The following is an 18876-nucleotide window of genomic DNA, read 5'->3' on the forward strand; positions in this document are numbered from 1 at the left end:
GATTACAGGCATCAGCCGCGACCGTCATTGGAAACTGGCTAAGCCTAGGCTGGGCAGAGCTGGGCAGAGGCTTGGACACCCTGAGGGGAGAAGTTGGAGCGGGAACGGAAACCACTCTCCCGGCAGCAGCGCCTGCCCACAGCAAGCCTGCCTTCTGCCCTTAAGGAAAATGGCGCCCGGCAGAGATGCACTTCCGGCCCCGGAGCCAAGCAAAACGGTGGAGGCGAGAGGCCGGAAGTGACTCCTCCACCATTGCCCCGCCTCCTCGCTGCTGCCGGCTCCCCGGGAAGATGAGGCTGTTCGGGGCCTGCGGCCGAGCTGCTGTTGCCGGGCGGTAGTCCGGGCGCGGACTGTGAGTGCCGGCCGCCTCCAACGCGCTCGGAGTGACCCTCGAGCGGCTGGGGGCGGGAGCCGGGGGCGCGGCGTTCTGTGACGAGGGAGCGAACCGTCGGCCGAGCGGAGCCCGCGAGGCCGAGCCGGGGTGGGAGTCGGGGCCGGACCTGGGCGGCGCGGGGCGCGGTGCGGGCGGTGGGGCCTTTCCCGGCGGCCGCTCCGCGCGGCGCGGCCCGACCCCCTGGAGGGATCCGCCGCCTTTGTGGCCGCTGTGGCTTCCGTGTCCACGCCGCGGTTAGACCGGGTGTCATCGTCTTTGGTGTCTTTTTCTTGAGAAACCACCACGGGAGGTGCTTTTAAAACTTGAGGTTTCTGGACCCTCTTTTTACCTCCTCGTCTGTGGCGTGGAGCTCCGTTTGTCTTTTTCTTATTTTGAGACGGAGTCTCGCTCTGACGCCAGGCTGGAGAGCCCTGGAGCGACCTCGGCCCACTGCAGCCTCCGCCTCCCGGGTTGGAGCGATTCTCCCGCCTCCGCCTCCGAGTAGCTGGGACTACAGGCGCGTGCCACCACGCCCAGCTGATTATTTTTTTGTATTTTTAGTAGAGACGGGGTTTCATGTTGACCAGGCTGGTCTCGAACTCCTGACCTCGTGATTCGGCCTCTCAAAGTGCGGGGATTACAGGCGTGAGCCATCGCGCCCGGCCTGAAGTCCTTCTAAATTTCAGCCTCGCGTTGTGATCTTGGGATTTCCTCACTCTGCATACCCACCGCTACCCACCTAGACTAGCTCCAGGTGGAGAAACCTAGTAACTTGGTTATTGTGTGTGGACTTGGCTTCCTCTTACCTGGTTTCCTGATGTTCTTCAGAGTCACATGCAGTGACAGTCTTAGCCAAAATTAGTTTCTTCTTCACCAAATGGAAATTGTGTATAAATTGCAACCAAGATTTTGTCTAATAGATTTCACTTATTTTAGTCGTCTCTAGTTGTCTGACTAGAACACCCCCCCCCAAATTACCTAAAAACATTTTGCCAGCATAATTTATTCCATTGGGGAGTTGGTGAACGTCACTGGTGTGTCATCGGTTTGCATGTCTATCATCCACTTCAGTTTGTGCTTTTCTAACTTGTTATCTCGCCCTAGTAGCATAATGGCAGAAACTGTTTCTCCACTGAAGCACTTTGTGCTGGCTAAGAAGGCGATTACTGCAATCTTTGACCAGTTACTGGAGTTTGTTACTGAAGGATCACATTTCGTTGAAGGTTAGTTCTTAAGTTCTTAAAATAATTACTGTTGAAAATATAAAAGTGCTTATTTTTTCAGCGTTATTGAGGACATACAGAGGGCATTGTACAGTATACTATGAGAAGTACAATAATGAATAAAACCCGTTTCTACTCTCCAGAAGACGAAAATTCAATGGTATTCATGATAACTAGGAACTTTAGTATATTAATAGCTCATTTAATTTTCATCACCACTAGGCAGGTACTAATCTTACTCATTTAAAGATGAAGAAACCAAGGCACAGAAAAGTTAAACACCTTGCCCAAGATCACACAGCTAGTAAGTGCCCAGACAAAACATCAGGCAGTCCACATTTAACCATTATGCTTCTCTCCTCCCCAACTTAGCAGTTAAACCAAGACCTCAGGCCTATCTCATTCTCTCAAATGAGGCTGAGTTGCAATGGAAAGGGGGGCAAAAGAGTTTCATAACTGTTAAAGGTGATGAGGAACGTCTCGGTAGGGAATACGTTTTTGGAGATAACTGTTGAGAGTTTTTTCTGGTTCTTAAGATTATACACCTCTTGGCCTGGTACTCCGGCTCACACCTGTAATCCCAGCGCTTTGGGAGGCCGGAATGAGGATCACCTGAGGTCAGGAATTCAGCTTGACCAACATGGCAAAACCTGGTCTCTACCAATAATACAAAAAATACTTGGGGAGGATGGCGGGCGCCTGTAATCCCAGCTACTCGGGAGGCTCAAGGCGGGAGAACCATTTGAACCCAGGAGGTGGAGGTCTCAGACTGCACTCCAGCCTGAGCTACAGAGTGAGAGTCCATCTCAAAAAAAAAAAAAAAAATTGTATGCCTCTCAACTGTGCAGTGGAAAGGGAAAGATTCTGTAAATTTTCCAGTGACGGTGGGGAAACCTTTGGCAGAATCAAACTTTTTTTTTTTTTAATACTTTCTTTTTTCTTTTTCTTTTCTTTTCTTTCTTTTTTTTTTTTTTAGACGGAGTTTCGCTCTTGTTACCCAGGCTGGAGTGCAATGGCACGATCTCAGCTGACTGCAACCTCTGCCTCCTGGGTTCAGGCAATTCTCCTGCCTCAGCTTCCCGAGTAGCTGGGATTACAGGCACGCGCCACCATGCCCAGCTAATTTTTTGTATTTTTAGTAGAGATGGGGTTTCACCATGTTGACCAGGATGGTCTCGATCTCTTGACCTTGTGATCCACCCGCCTCGGCCTCCCAAAGTGCTGGGATTACAGCTTGAGCCACCATGCCCGGCCCACTTTTTTTTTTTTTTTTTTTTTAAATACAGGGTTTCACCATGTTGGCTAGGATGGTCTCGATCTCTTGACCTCGTGATCTGCCTGCCTCGGCCTCCCAAAGTGCTGGGATTACAGGCGTGAGCCACCATGCTCGGCCCAAACTTTTTTTTTTCCTGTCTCTCGAAACCCTCTCTTACCAGATTTTGAGCTGCTTTAGGTCAGGAGCCTAGGACTCATGGTATCCCTAGCACCAGACTTGACATAATTCAGTAATGAATGAGAAAAAAAAAAAATAGTAGTATAGAATCTTTGTTTCCAACTAGGAAATAATTTGACCTGGCATAATTTTCTTTGGGAAAATATTTTTTTTCTAAAAAAAATTGATAGGAAGTGAAAATGAAGTTAAATGTGTATTGTTGTTATAGAGTATGCATTATGCTAGGCACTAGTGAAATGGCAGCTTTAGAATCTGAATTCAGTTTTACTGGTTTTAGAACCTCAGTTGTTGCAGAAAGGAGACAAAGCAGATAAATCAGGAAAAATGAGCAAAAATAAAATGAAAAGCAAAAATAAATGTAATGATACTTAAACCAGTCTGTCCATTATTCACCAAATTGCACGTATTTTATTAATGCATTAGAAAAGTATGGTGAGATAGGAAAAGCTTAATTGGATGTACACTGGGTAAGTTTTAAGTAGCAGTGTTTGTCCCTAATTAGAATTGTTCAGATGGCCAGATGACTCTTTGACAGAGGTCTCACTCTGTTGCCCAGGTTGGAGTGCAGTAGCATGATCTCCGTTCCGCTCACTGTAACCTCTGCCTCCCGGATTCAAGTGATTTCCAGCTACTTTTTTTTTTGAGACAGAGTTTTACTCTTGTTACCCAGGTTGGAGTGCAATGGCGTGATCTCGGCTCACCACAACCTCCACCTCCTGGGTTCAGGCAATTTTCCTGCCTCAGCCTCCTGAGTAGCTGGTATTACAGGCACACACCACCATGCCCAGCTAATTTTTTGTATTTTTAGTAGAGGCGGGGTTTCACCATGTTGACCAGGATGGTCTCGATCTCTTGACCTCATGATCTACCCGCCTCGGCCTCCCAAAGTGCTGGGATTACAGGTGTGAGCCACCTCACCTGGCCTAATTTTTGTATTTGTATTAGCGATGGTTTTACCATGTTGGCCTGGCTGGTCACGAACTCCTGACCTCAAGTGACCTGCCCATATGACCTTCCAAAGTGCTAGGATTATAGGCGTGAGCCCGCAGCTCAAATAAATCTTCATGTCTTTACCTTCATAAAAAGGTGATAAGAATGTAAACATCAGGTTATCTCCTATTCCTGAATTACAAACAAAACTGGAAGATGTTTCTGCTTTTCAAACCCAGGTGTTTTCAACTCCCTCTAGCCATGGAGGAGAGGTGAGGGCTGGAATATTTGAAACTCTAAACCTGATAAGCCTGAGAGTGAGAGTGGGATACAATCTGATGAATCAGTGCATTTGGGGTGCTATGGCTGTGGACAGGATACAAGCTGTAATTCTCTTCCCTGTCTGTGTTAAATGAGCTGTTTCACCTCATCCCTGTGGGAAGCAGATAGAACCTGGTAAAGTAGCAAGGTCTTTCCTAACTTGGAGACCTTGAAATATGTCTTAATTTCTGAGGGGCTCCTAGTCAAACCTGCCTTTTTTTTTTTTTATCAGTATGTGACTCCACCTGAGCTCAAGATCTGAAGATCCAGTCAGGGTGGAACAATAATAGGTCAGTGTTAGGTTCTAGTTTCTCTCCTTAGAAGTGTGTTCTTGTTTCGGGGTAGTTTGTATGTTTGAGACCTAGCAAGCTTTTGACGATACCCTTGCAACTTTTCATGTTCTTGACATTCTTTTGGGCAGGATTCTTATGACCCGTTGCCATGGAGCATGCACCTTTTAGCAAACATTCGGATACTGTGGGTGGCATGTTAACATGAAGCCAGAATACATACAATCTTAGATATTCCATTATAGAGCTAACTTAATATTCATTTCTATCACTGTTCTAATGCCATTTCAATTTTACAGCAACATGTAAGAATCCAGAGCTTGATGGAATAGCTACTGAGGATGATCTGGCAGAAATACAGGGATATAAAGACAAGCTTTCCATCATTGCTGAGGTGCTATCTCGGAGGCACATGAAGGTGGCATTTTTTGGCAGGTATATTCATTACTTACTGTTTCTAAGATTAGTTTCCGGGAATCAGCTTTGTGTCCGATGTTTCCACAAGTTATATTTCTCCCACTCTCTCCCAAGCCCACAAGTTTCTGCCTGTGTTGAATGTTAAAGCTGTTAGTTAGCATGTGAAAGAATGTGCGTCTCTTACCTCCTGGTATAAAATGAAGCTTTATGAAGGTCAGTCATATTTTTACCTTTTAAGAATTCTCATCTCTAAGAATTAGCTCTTAGCCAGCTTTGAGTGTGGAAATACAGATAAATGATAAGCATAATTTGTGGTTTACCCTTTTAAGTTTACTTTGATTATTTGAAAGTTTCAGATGCTAGGATGAAATCACCTATGTCCAACCTCGACAGGCCTAGAATGCTGAAAGGAAAGAGGCTTTTGCATACATGTGTGAGATAACCATTTCCAAGGACTTTCTAGAAATTCTTTCAAATCTTCTGCTTTGATAAGACTTATCAGTATACATACTTTAGGACTGAAAACGTTCTCCGGAGGGCTCTTGCCCGGTAATGGCATCTCCACCAATCAACTGACAATAACTGGCATTGAACCTCCCGAACCAATGAACCTTTTTTTTTTTTTGAGACAGAGTTTCGCTCTCGTTACCCAGGCTGGAGTGCAATGGCGCGATCTCGGCTCACTGCAACATCTGCCTCCTGAGTTCAGGCAATTCTCCTGCCTCAGCCTCCTGAGTAGCTGGGATTACAGGAACGTGCCACCATGCCCAGCTAATTTTTTGTATTTTTAGTAGAGACAGGGTTTTACCATGTTGACCAGGATGGTCTCGATCTCTCGACCTCGTGATCCACCCGCCTCAGCCTCCCAAATTGCTGGGATTACAGGCTTGAGCCACTGCGCCGGGCTTTTTTTTTTTTTTTTTTTTTTTTTTAATTTTTTTTTAAAGATGGGATTTCACCATGTTGGTTAGCCTGGTCTTGAACTCCCGACCTCAGGTGATCTGCCCGCCTTGGCCTCCAAAGTGCTTGGATTACAGGCGTGAGCCACCACGCCAGGCCAATGAACTCTTGTTTCTAGGCAGCTTATGTAAATCTCATTTTGCTAATGAAAACTCCTCTTCACTGAATGCGCTGGTATGCCGTTCCATGCATTCTAGATTATAATCCTTGTTTTTAATTCCCATGTAACAGTGTTTTTTTTTTTTTTTTTTTTTGTGAGCCACAGTCTCACTCTGTCACCAGGCTGGAGTGCAGTGGCACAGTCTTAGCTCGCTGTAGCCTCCATGTCCTGGGTTCAAGCAATTTTCCTGCCTTAGCCTCCCGAGTAACTGGGATTACAGGCATGCACCACCATAACTGGCTAATTTTTGTTTTTTTTTTTTTTTTGAGACGGAGTTTCGCTCTTGTTACCCAGGCTGGAGTGCAATGGCGCGATCTCGGCTCACCGCAACCTCCGCCTCCTGGGTTCAGGCAATTCTCCTGTCTCAGCCTCCTGAGTAGCTGGGATTACAGGCACGCGCCACCATGTCCAGCTAACTTTTTGTATTTTTAGTAGAGACGGGGTTTCACCATGTTGACCAGGATGGTCTCGATCTCTTGACCTTGTGATCCACCCACCTCAGCCTCCCAAAGTGCTGGGATTACAGGCTTGAGCCACCGCGCCTGGCCTAATTTTTGTATTTTTAGTAGAGATGGGGTTTAACCATGTTGGCTAAGCTGGTCTTGAACTCCTGACCTCAGGTGATCCACCCACCTTGGCCTTCCAAAGTGCTGGGGGATTATAGACATGAACTACCTACCGCACCCAGCTTAATTCTTAAATTTTTACCAGAGACGACAGTTCACCATGTTGGCCAGGCTGGTTTCGAACTCCTGACCTCAAGTGAACTGCTCTCCTCGGCCTCCCAAAGTGCTGGGATTACAGTCGTGAACTACTGCACCTGGCCAATTTAGTGGATTTTTCTCTGGTGTCTTTGTTAAGGTTGACAATTATCAGGTTCACAGGTTGTAAGGATTATGGGGGTAATAAAGGGCAGTGATCAGGTAGGTCTTTCAGAATTTTCAACTCCGTCATTTCCAGAGGGAGAGTAGAAAGCATTGTTACCTTGGTGTAACTATCCAGAGTGAGAGGGTGATCTGTGTCACAGCTTCTGTACAAAGACAAATGACCAGCTCCATGACTAGTTATTCAGATACCATGTGCTGCGTGCCAGCAGTGGCATATATTCACCAAACCAATTTCGTAGGCCTTCTCAGCTATTTCCTATCTGAGGGCTTTTGCTGTCGGGGACCGGTCCGGGACGGCACGTCTGCCGGGGGTCTCTCGACCTGCAAGAGGGTCCCAATACCTGGAAGAGAGCATGCGCTTGAAGAAATAAAGACAGAAAGTATGGGGATCTGGAGGACTGCATAGGCCGTGCCTAAACAGCAGCCTTTATTTTTCAAAGGCCAGGAATAAATACACTTTCTTTGCTCTGGTTTACATCATTGCAAGAGGAAATGCAAATCTATACCTTACATGGCCTATACAATAGAGAAGTCAGATACACAATCAGTGGTTGTAAAAAGTAATAGAATTGCCGGGTGCGGTGGCTCACGCCTGTAATCCCAGCACTTTGGGAGGCGGGTGGATCACGAGGTCGAGAGATCGAGACCATCCTGGTCAACATGGTGAAACCCCGTCTCTACTAAAAATACAAAAATTAGCTGGGCATGGTGGCGCGTGCCTGTAATCCCAGCTACTCAGGAGGCTGAGGCAGAATTGCCTGAGCCCAGGAGGCAGAGGTTGCAGTGAGCCGAGATTGTGCCATTGCACTCCAGCCTGGGTAACAAGAGCGAAACTCCGTCTCAAAAAAAAAAAAAAAAAAAGGTAATAGAATTTCCTGTGATGAGAAAGCTTATTTACATCCATACATTATTCCTCATGGCTGCAGGTATTTCTGGTTTGCTCTTGTTTTAGAACTGAGATGTGAAAAGGTTTTCTGGTTTTGCTCATCAGAATCTTTTAACCAGATTCTCCTTTGTCCGCTCCTGACTCAACTTATCTCAATTCCCCCTATTCAGGAGTCTCTGAGTCTGGAATCAAAGCCATCCGGTATGGTGGCATTTGCTTTGCAAATATTCCCACAGCTAAACCTTTATCTAGAGTACAAGGCAGTCATGCAAGTAAAGAAAAGGTTAAAGCTATACTTAAAGACAGAGTCATAAAGATTAAAAGCAGAAACTGGTTGCTGGTAGGAAGTCACTTGGTCTAGCAGCACTGCATAGTTTAAGCCCAACCGATATCGTGGTTGATATTAGAAACTGATCATCCATCTTTCAGTTCCTTCTTCCCGATAGCTCCACTGCCTCCAGTCGGAAACTGTGTTTGGGATCAAACTCACCGTATAGTGAGACCCACGCCTTTTGGGGGTCTCACGGGAATGTTCCCCACATTTTGCTCTTGCAGTTACCTCCACCTACGATTCTCCTTCCCTTGTTCTGTGTCTGATGCCTTCTCATTCTTCATATTTCATCCCAATGTTATTAACCTGGGCACCTTTTCTGACCACTCTATGTAAATTATTCCTTCTCATTTATTGTCTGTTTATGTCCTTCAACACTTCACAGAGTTCTTTGTTTTTATTTTCTACTTCCATTTGACCATATTCTCAGGGCCTTACACAGAGTCTGGTATGAGTTAGCTCCATTAAAAAAGATCCTGCTTCAGATTAGGGTGGAGTAGGAAGAGCTTCCTGGGAAGGTGATGACTCAACTGTCCTACTGAGAACTAGAAATAAGTATAGCTTTGGATGTGAAAAAGGTCCAAAAGCCATAAATAGAAATGGGGAGAGAGACCCCTTGTGTTTGGAGAACTCCAGTAGTTGAATTTAAGGCATTATGAAACATTAGCAAAAGAAGCGGGTAGACACTTTTTAAGCAAAAACCAGATTGTAAAGGACCTTTAGTATTTATATACTCATATTAATATATCATGGTAAGGAGCTCTGCGTTCTTTTATTTTGGAAAATAGTCATGAGAGGATTGGATGTTAGTTACAACCTTAAGTATAATGGGGAGAATGAATTGAATGAGAACAGGAGGTAGCAGGTGTTGTATCAGTGTTACCCAAGAGAGGGTTCTTAGACCTTCCGCAAGAAAGAATTCTGGCAAGTCTGTACAGTGAAAGTAAGTTTACTAAGAAAGTGAAGGGATAAAGAACGGCTACTCCATGCCCAGAACTGCTGCTTCTCTATTTTTAATTTTATTTATTTATTGATTTTTTAAGATCGGGTTTCACCATATTGGCCACGCTGGTCTCAAACTCCTGACCTCAGGTGAGCCGCCCACCTTGGCCTCCCAAAGTGCTGGGATTACAGGCTTGAGCCACCACACCCAGCCTGCTTCTCTATTTTTATGGTTATTTCTTGATTGTATGCCAAACAAAGGGTGCATTATTCATGAGTTTTCCAGGTAGAGGATGGGCAATTCCCAGAACTGAGGGTTGGTATCCCCTGCACCCCCTCTTTTTTTTGAGATGGAGTTTCATTCTTGTCACCCAGACTGAAGTGCAATGACATGATCTCAGCTCACTGCAACCTCTGCCTCCTGGGTTCAAGCAAATCTCCTGCCTGAGCCTCCTGAGTAGTTGGGATTACATGGGATTACAGGTGTGGGCCACCATGCCCTGCTAATTTTTGTATTGTTAGTAGAGACGAGGTTTCACCATGTTGGTCAGGCTGGTCTTGAACTCCTGTCCTCAGGTGATCCACCCACCTTGGCCTCCCAAAGTGCTGGGATTACAGGCATGAGCCACTGCACCTGGCCATAATTTTAATGTTTTCAGTAGAGATGGGGTTTTGCCATGTTGGCCAGGCTGGTCTTGAACTCCTGACCTCAGGTGATCCACCCACCTGGGCCTCCCAAAGTGCTGGGATTACAAGTGTGAGCCACCTCACCTGGCCATAATTTTTATGTTTTTTTGTTTGTTTGTTTTTTTTAAAGACTGAGTTTCACCATGTTGGCTAGGCTGGTCTTGAACTCCTGACCTCAGGTGATCCATCTGCCTCGGCTTCTCAAAGTGCTGAGATTACAGGCGTGAGCCACCTTGCCTGGCCCAATTTTTATGTTTTTAGTACAGACGGGGTTTTGCCATGTTGGCCAGGCTGGTCTTGAACTCCTGGCCTCAGGTGATCCATCTGCCTCCGCCTCTCAAAGTGCTGGGATTACAGGTGTGAGCCACCGTGTCCAGCCCCAGCTGGCATTTCCATGGATACTCCCTTTTCCTCTCCCTAGTACTGTCATGTTTACCTTTCCTTTTCTTTTGTGTGTGTGTGTGTGTGTGTGTGTGTACGTGTGTACGTACACAGGATGTCAGCAATATGATGTTTACTGTTTCTTTACACAGTCTTCCTGGGTCATCTCATCAACTCCTGTGATCTCTGTCACCAACATAAGCCAGAAATTCCTAAATTTCTTAGGCTTCTCCCTAGTCCAAGTCTCACATATCCAACTGCCTTTTTTGTAACTACGCCTGAACACTTAACAGGTACTACAGATGTATGTCTAGAATATCCAAAATCAAACTATTTAGGTTAGTGCAAAAGTAATTGCATTTTTCACCATAAAATACAGTAACAAAAAATGCAGTTGCTTTTGTCCTGACCTAAACTTAATTTCCAAACACCCATTTCAGTGAATGGCAGTCAATCAAGTGATCTTTGATACTTCTCTTGCCTTCCTAAAACAACCAGGAGAGCAGCCTAATAAACTGTCTTATATCACTACTAAGAATAGAAAAATTAACTGGGTATGGTGGCACACACCTGTAATTGAAGCTGCTTGGGAGGCCTTGGCAGGAGAATTGCTTCAACCCAGGAGGCAGAGGTTGCAGTGAGCTGAGATCACACCACTGCACTCCAGCCTGGGTAACAAGAGCAAAACTCTGTCTCAAAAAAAAAAAAAAAAAAAAAAACTCTTGAGCAAGATTGGACTTCCAGGTAACTAAACTCAAGTTTCTGCTGAGAGAATGGCATGCTGAGAGGGTGCAAATGGTCAGGCATCACATCTGTGTCGCTTATAATATCCTCTATAATAAACCAGTAAACTTCCCTGAGCTCTGTGAGCTATTCCGACATTGAACCCAAGTTGCAGGAAGGTAGAAATGAATTGAAAGATAGAGTACCCAGCTGGTGTCTGCCGGAAAACTGCTTTGTGCATATGGAAAAATGCCCATACATCTAGTTAGAAGTGTTCTGTGTTGATTTTGATAGAGTAGAAAGGTTTCTTTTTCCAGTTGTTTTATGTTTGTTTGGGGAAGACAGGGTGACAGCGTGTCTCACATTTTAACATGCATAAGAATCGCCCCGAGAGCACCCCCAGAGTCTTGATTCTTTAGGTTCACAGTGCACTTGAGGAATCTGCATCATTAATGGGCTACCCTGATGATTCTTGGTGTGGGGTGGGAGCCCCACACTGTAGCCATGATAGGTTCATCACCCTGAGACACCAGGTTGCAGCAGAGAAGAAGTTTAATCGTAGGGTCACCAAATGAGGAGATGGGAAGGGAATCTCGATCCATCTCCCCAAGGAATTTGAGGTTAGGGTTTTTAAGGTTTTTGGAGTGCCCAAAGTGTAGAGATCGTTGATAAATGGTTGGAACTTGCAGAACGAAGTCATGGACAGGGAGATAATGAAGCTAGGCTGTATTTATATGCTGATCCATCCCATTCCTCTGTGGGGAGGGGGTCTTCAAACTGCTGGATTTTGGGGCCTGACAAACAGCTATCTTTTAGCTATCCTTAAGAGTGTTATGATTCTAAAGTCAGAGATCCTAGGAAGAATGGGGGTGCAAATGGTCGGTATCTGGTTCTACATGACAGCAACAAGGAAGTGGGCCAAGGTGCAGCCTGATTAATAATTAGCTGTAGCTACATTTCTATACTGAACCTGGCATGTCAGCCCCCTGGGGATCATGGCAAGGCTTCATGAAATGTTCAGAAAGATGCATTTTCAGAGCAATGATAGGCATCCTTGCAGGTTGTGGTATAGTGGCAGTGGAAGCCAATGCTGAGCTCATGAAAGAAAGAAGGTTCCCTGGGAAGGGAGTTGAGAATAATATCCATTAAGAAAAGTTCTTTCCCTCGTGTGCTGAAGGAAAGAGGTAAAGCATATGCCAAAAAGATAGAATGCTTTTTTTTGCAACGAACCAAAAGGCTGCCAATGGTATCTGGGACTTGGACTGACTTACTGGAAAGCAAGTCCCTGAAGTGAGTGTGAGTTCTTTGCATTTCAGAGCCATTAAAAGTGCTCTTTTTGGCCGGGCGCGGTGGCTCAAGCCTGTAATCCCAGCACTTTGGGAGGCCGAGGCGGGTGGATCACGAGGTCGACAGATCGAGACCATCCTGGTCAACATGGTGAAACCCCGTCTCTACTTAAAATACAAAAAATTAGCTGGGCATGGTGGCACGTGCCTGTAATCCCAGCTACTCAGGAGGCTGAGGCAGGAGAATTGCCTGAACCCAAGAGGCGGAGGTTGCAGTGAGCCGAGATCGCGCCATTGCACTCCAGCCTGGGTAACAAGAGCGAAACTCCGTCTCAAAAAAAAAAAAAAACCAAAAACAAAACAAACAAAAAAAAGTGCTCTTTTTACTGCGACTTCGTAACAAATTACCCAGAACTTAGCCACTTATCAGCCATTTTATTATGCTCACTGATTCTGTGAGTCAGGAATACAGATAGGGCACAGCGGGAATGTCTTGTCTTTGCTCCATGGACTCTGGGGACTTAACTGAGAAGACATGAAGATTGGTGTGGCTCAACAGCTGAGGGTTGGAATAACCTCTCACATGTCTGGTACCTGGGCTGGAATGACACAGACTAGGGCTGTTCAGTAGAGCACCCACCCAGACTTCTCCATTTAGCTTCTTCCTTGCAGCGTGGCAGACTTGGGGTAAGAGGACTTTTACATGGCAGGGTGCCAAGTACATATATTCCAGTGAACAAGACAGATGCTGCATTGCCTTTTATGACCTAGTCTTTTTATTTATTTATTTTTTTGAGATGGAGTCTGGCTCTGTTGCCCAGACTGAAGTGCAGTGGCATGATCTGATCTCGGCTCACTGCAACCTCCACCTCCTGGGTCAAGCGATTCTCCTGCCTCAGCCTCCCAAGTACCTGTGATTACCGGCGCCCACCCCCATGCCCAGCTAATTTTTTGTATTTTTAGTAGAAATGGGGTTTTACCATGTTGGTCAGGCTGGTCTCGGACTCCTGACCTCAAGTGATCCCCCCACCTCAGCCTTCCAAAGTGCTGGGATTACAGGTGTGAGCCACTGCGTATGACCGCCTAGTGTCACTTCTGATGTGCATTATTTGTTGAAGCAGTCACAAACCAGCCAGACTTCAGGAGATGGGGTATTAAACCCCATCCTGTGATAGGAGTAGTGTCACAGAATTTTGACATGATTTCAAATTGCCACAAAAAGCAAGAAAGAAAAGTTGAGGATAGCACTATGAGAAAGGGGGATTTGTTTTCCTTTGTTTTATTTTTTCTGAAATGTACATTGCTAATATTTGTGTAAGCCAACTGGTTAATTTTTTCATCAAAATGCAGTCTTAAGAAATTTTTTTTTCCTCATTTCAAGTTTTAATCAAAGCTCGTCTGTAAGATCACTTTATTCCTGCATCTTCTCAATTGTTTCTTCCTTGTATTTGCCCCTTTCCTTTCCTACTTGGCGAGGTTTGGCTTTCCGTTCAAGGATCTTTTTGTGGTCTTTGTCCAGTTTCAGTCTAGTGATAACCAGCTTGCTGAGTGAATGCCTGCATGGACAGTTGTGCCATTAGCCTTTTCCCGCTGTACCTGCTCAGTGTAGATTACGTATTTCTTCCTGTAAACCTAGACTACTTTGCCAATCTGCTGACCTCTATAGTGTCCTTGTACAACCTGAGCTTCATCATCCTTCCGGATGGCCGTGATCACACGTTGTACTTCTGTCTCAGCTCTTTGGAAAGAGGGGAGGACATAATCTTCCTGCGAATGTGGGAAGGTGCATTGAAATGCCTTTGAGATTCTTGCTTTGGTCAGAAGTCACAAAGGGATTGAACTTCATTTTGGCAGCTCCTGCTTAGGTGATGGTCACAAAAGGGCAGTCTTAAGAAATTTTAACAAAATTTGGATTTTTAAAAAATTGATATTAGACCCAGTGAAAGAACAAATTTTTTTACTGTTTTGTTTTTCATGATTTTGTATATTCTTCAGGACAAGCAGTGGGAAGAGCTCTGTTATCAATGCAATGCTGTGGGATAAAGTTCTCCCTAGTGGGATTGGCCACATAACCAATTGCTTCCTAAGTGTTGAAGGAACCGATGGAGATAAAGCCTATCTTATGACAGAGGGATCAGATGAAAAAAAGAGTGTGAAGGTATGATATTTAACCTTAGCAGCATAATATACCTGAAACAATATCCTTAACATATTCTTTAATAACATTTTTATAGATGTCTGCATTGCTGACATCTCATTAAAAGAACTGTTAATATTCCTTTTTTTTGAAATGGAGTCTCACTCTCTTGCCCAGGCTGGAGTGCAGTGTATGATCTCAGCCTACTGAAACCTCTGCCTCCCGGGTTCAAGCGATTCTCCCGCCTCAATCCCGAATAGCTGGGATTTCAGGCCCCTGTCACCACGCCGGGCTAATTTTTGTATTATTATTATTTTTTTTAGTAGAGATGGAGTTTCATCATGTTGGCCAGGCTGGTCTCAAACTCCTGACCTTAGGTGATCTGCCTGCCTTAGCCCCGCAAAGTACTAGGATTACAGGCATGCACCACACACCTGGCCAAAAAGAACTGTTAATATTTCTTTGAAAGCCATCAATAGGCCCGGCACAGTGGCCCCCACCTATAATCCCAGCATTTTGGGAGGCCAGGGTGGGCGGTTCACAAGGTCAGGAGTTGGAGACCAGCCTAGCCAATATGGTGAAACCCCATCTCTAGTAAAAGTACAAAAATTAGCCAAGTGTGGTGGCAGGTGCCTGTAGTCTTAGCTACTTGGGATGCTGAGGTGGGAGAATCGCTTGAACCCAGTAGGTGAAGGTTGCAGTGAGCCAAGATTGTACCACTGCACTCCAGCCTGGGTGACAGAGTAAGACTCTGTCTCAAAAAAAAAAAAAAAAAAAAAAATTCTCAATTCAGTTATCCTAGACTCCTTCAACCAAAAAAAGAATAAAAAGGAAAACAAATTAGGATGCAAGCTGTTGACTCTGGACTAAAAGCCGCTGGTTAAGGCACTGTTTCTCATTATAGTCACTTTCTCTTTTATTTCTTGGTAAACTGTAGGTAAAGTCATGGGTGGTTCTTGTTCTGTGAATTTGCTCTTTGATGTAAATCAGGTGACTCAGTCTGTAAGTTTCAGAGTAAGCATACACTTAAGATCACTTATTAGAAAAATGAGATGATGTTTATGAAAATACTATTCAAGGCCGGGCACAGTGGCTCATGCTTGCAATCCTAGCTCTTGAGATGGTCGGATTGCTTAAGACCAGCCTGGGCAATATGGTGAGGTCCCATCTCTACCAAAAGTAAAAAAATTAGCCAAATATAGTGGCATATGCCTTTATGCCAGCTACCCAAGTGGCTGAGATAGGAGGATTGCTTGAATCTGGGAGGTTGAGGCTGCAGTGAGCTGTGATCACTCAGCCTGGGCAATGGTGCAAGACATTGTCTCGAAAAGAAAAGAAAATCATAATCAAGCTTTTAATTAATATAAATGTAGGAATCACTATTACTTTGTAATTAAAATTTTTAGCAAATTAAATTTCAAACTTCTTGTGGCTTTACAGTCTCAAAGTGCTGTGTTATTTTAAAGAAATCATCTCTCATTTTCCTGATCTGTGCTCTTCCAGTCCTGTTCACACTCTCTTCCTCCTTATTTTAGATTCAGGGGTTGCATGTACATGATTATTACATGGATATAGTGTGTGATGCATAGCTCTGGGCTGCATTTGAACCCATCACCCACATAGTGAATGTAGTATTCAACGGTTTTTCAGCTCTTGTCACCTTGTACCTTTACCCTTGTAATTTCCTAGTGTTTACTGTTCATCTATTTCTGTGTGTACTGAATGTTTAGCACTCTTTTTTTTTTTTTTTTTTTAGAGACGGAGTCTCGCTGTGTCAATCAGGCTGGAGTGCAGTGGCGTGATCTCAGCTCACTGCAACCTCTGCCTCCATCTTGCCTCAGCCTCCCGAGTAGCTGGGACTACAGGCACATGCCGTTACACCTGGCTAATTTTTGTGTTTTTAGTAGAGACAGGGTTTCACCGTGTTGGCTAGTATGGTCTTGAACTCCTGAGCTCAGGTGATCCATCCCCCTCAGCCTCCCAAAGTGCTAGGATTACAGATGTGAGCCACTGCGCCCGGCCAGCTCTCACTTTAAAGTGAGAACATGCAGTGTTTGGTTTTCTGTTTCTGCGTTAATTGACTTTGGATGATGGCCTGCGGCTCCATCAGTGTTGCAGCAGAGAACATGATTTCATTTCTTTCTATGGGATGTTAAAATCTACTTAATTTTAACCATTTTAATAATGATATTTCTTCTTTATGGCTAAGTCATACACATTTATTTCAGTAGAACCAGAAAATACAAATAGGCAAAAAGAGCAGAGACTCTAGAACTTACATACTTTGCAAAACCAGTATCCATATCAGGTGTTGCTTAGGATTTCATTGCTGGAGTTCTTTTTGAGGGAACCATTTTTTCCCCCCTACTTAGAAATTTAAAAACTCGGCCGGGCGCGGTGGCTCAAGCCTGTAATCCTAGCACTTTGGGAGGCCGAGGCGGGTGGATCACGAGGTTGAGAGATCAAGACCATCCTGGTCAACATGGTGAAACCCCGTCTCTACTAAAAATACAAAAAATTAGCTGGGCCTGGTGGCACGTGCCTGTAATCCCAGCTACTCAGGAGGCTGAGGCAGGAGAATTGCCTGAACCCAGGAGGCGGAGGTTGCGGTGAGCCGAGATCACGCCATTGCACTCCAGCCTGGGTAACAAGAGCGAAACTCCGTCTCAAAAAAAAAAAAGAAATTAAAAAACTCAGGTTCTCAAGATTGCTCAGGTTTTATTTCAGAGTTTTACCTTTTATATACCTGTTTTGCTAAAATAAATGTACTATAGTGTTTTTAATTTTTATTGTATTTTGTTAGAAGTGGAGTTTATTTTTTTTCTTTTCCTCCTGTTTTAGACAGTTAATCAACTGGCCCATGCCCTTCACATGGACAAAGACCTGAAAGCTGGCTGTCTTGTACATGTGTTTTGGCCAAAAGCAAAATGTGCCCTCTTGAGGGATGACCTGGTGTTAGTAGACAGGTAAAGTTACATGTGGATTGTGTTTTCTCTGAAGGTTTATTTAATAGTATAATACTGCTTACTTTAGCATATGGCATAAAAAATTAAAACATTCAGTTACCACTTTGTTCTCATTAGCTAGATTATGAACAGATGAGGTATTGGTTTTATTTTATAAGTTACATAAAAGTGTCAGTTCATCATTCTGATTCTATTTCAGGAAATTTTAAGGATAGCTACTTTTTTTTTAAATTTTGTATTTTGGATAAGTGGTTAGGATTTAGAAATTAACTCTAGACATCTAGATAACTTTAAATAAATATTTTTCTTAACCAATAGTGAGTTGGTGCTTGACAAAGTTTCACAAAATAACTTTGTTGGATAGTTTACATTTTTGTTTTTCAGTAATTAATAGAATAGTTTACAGTGCTTTTGACTAATCTACATTTATTATGTGTTTCATTATCATTATTATTATTTTGGAAACGGGGTCTGGGTCTGAGCCCCAGGCTGGAGTGCAGTACCATGATCTTGGCTGACTGCGACCTTCGCCTCCCAGGCACAAGTGATTCTCCCACCTCAGCCTCCTGGGTAGCTGGGATAACAGGCACACACCAGCCACCACACCTAACCCCATTTTGGTTTTGATAATGGGTTTTTCTTTTAAATGGAAATGACTGTTTCAAGTAATCAGTAGAAACAGAGGAGAGAAGAGATGTTCATGACAAGAAATATGATACAGTTTTTATTTCACTCTCATTAGTCCAGGCACAGATGTTACTACAGAGCTGGATAGCTGGATTGATAAGTTTTGCCTAGATGCTGATGTCTTCGTTTTGGTTGCAAACTCTGAATCAACTCTAATGAATACGGTAGGATTTAATCATAATATTGTGTTTTGGTGGTAGGAAATAAAACAGTGTGTGTTTTAATTCTGAAAAGCAAAGGAAATCCAAATCATGGATTAGAAAGAACTTCTAAAAACAGGCATAATGAAGGGGGTTGTGTTTTCATAGAAGCAGAAGGGCTGTTTCTAGTCTTTCCATAGTGTGCAGTTCCCTGGATTTCTCTAGTGACATAGGGCTTGATGGCTCCAACTTCTGGTTATTTGCCAGTCTCAGGGAGAATGAGTGCCAGAAATTTTAGGATGCTTATTTAAGTCTCTTGAGTAAAGTATAAACCACTCCTTCTCCCTGCCGTCTGTCAGGCAAGGCTTTTTATATTTTCAGTATTGCCAGCCAGTTCCAGCTTCACCAGAATATACTCTAGGAGGTTTCAGCTTACCTGTGTACACTTTAAGCTGCTTTCAGACCTAGAAGATTATCCAGAATGCCTGGAGCCAGACTCATCTGAAATAAACTTTCCAGAGTTTATTAGATTAGATAGGTTATATCTAATATAATATAACCTGTTATCTAGATATCTATCTAGATTATCTGATAGAATCTATCTTTAATGTTTAGGTTATATTGGATAATCTAATATTCAGAACTGTAACGTGAGTTTTAAAAGTTGTTATTCATCAGTTTTTTCATCTTTGAAAG

The 18876-nt window shown here is 43.9% G+C and overlaps 1 protein-coding gene across 3 annotated transcripts in view; it reads left to right on the top strand.

Annotated features, from left to right (window-relative positions):
• The first annotated feature begins 233 nt into the window (after window positions 1–233).
• MFN1 (mitofusin 1) overlaps window positions 234–18876 on the top strand; it is a 45089-nt gene continuing 26446 nt past the window's right edge. The window contains exons 1-6 of one of the 3 annotated variants that reach the window (XM_039478787.2): window positions 234–352; window positions 1478–1596; window positions 4890–5025; window positions 14246–14408; window positions 17229–17353; window positions 18096–18204. In XM_039478787.2, the coding sequence (XP_039334721.1) occupies window positions 1485–1596; window positions 4890–5025; window positions 14246–14408; window positions 17229–17353; window positions 18096–18204 (645 nt within the window). In that variant the 5' untranslated portion in view covers window positions 234–352; window positions 1478–1484. Of the gene's footprint in view, window positions 353–393; window positions 482–1477; window positions 1597–4889; window positions 5026–14245; window positions 14409–17228; window positions 17354–18095; window positions 18205–18876 lie in introns of those variants that run through there. The other 2 variants (XM_039478788.2, XM_039478789.2) reach the window with 2 other exon arrangements.

The sequence above is a fragment of the Saimiri boliviensis genome, chromosome 8, assembly GCF_048565385.1.
Source record: "Saimiri boliviensis isolate mSaiBol1 chromosome 8, mSaiBol1.pri, whole genome shotgun sequence".
In the NCBI taxonomy this organism is placed as follows: domain Eukaryota; kingdom Metazoa; phylum Chordata; class Mammalia; order Primates; family Cebidae; genus Saimiri; species Saimiri boliviensis.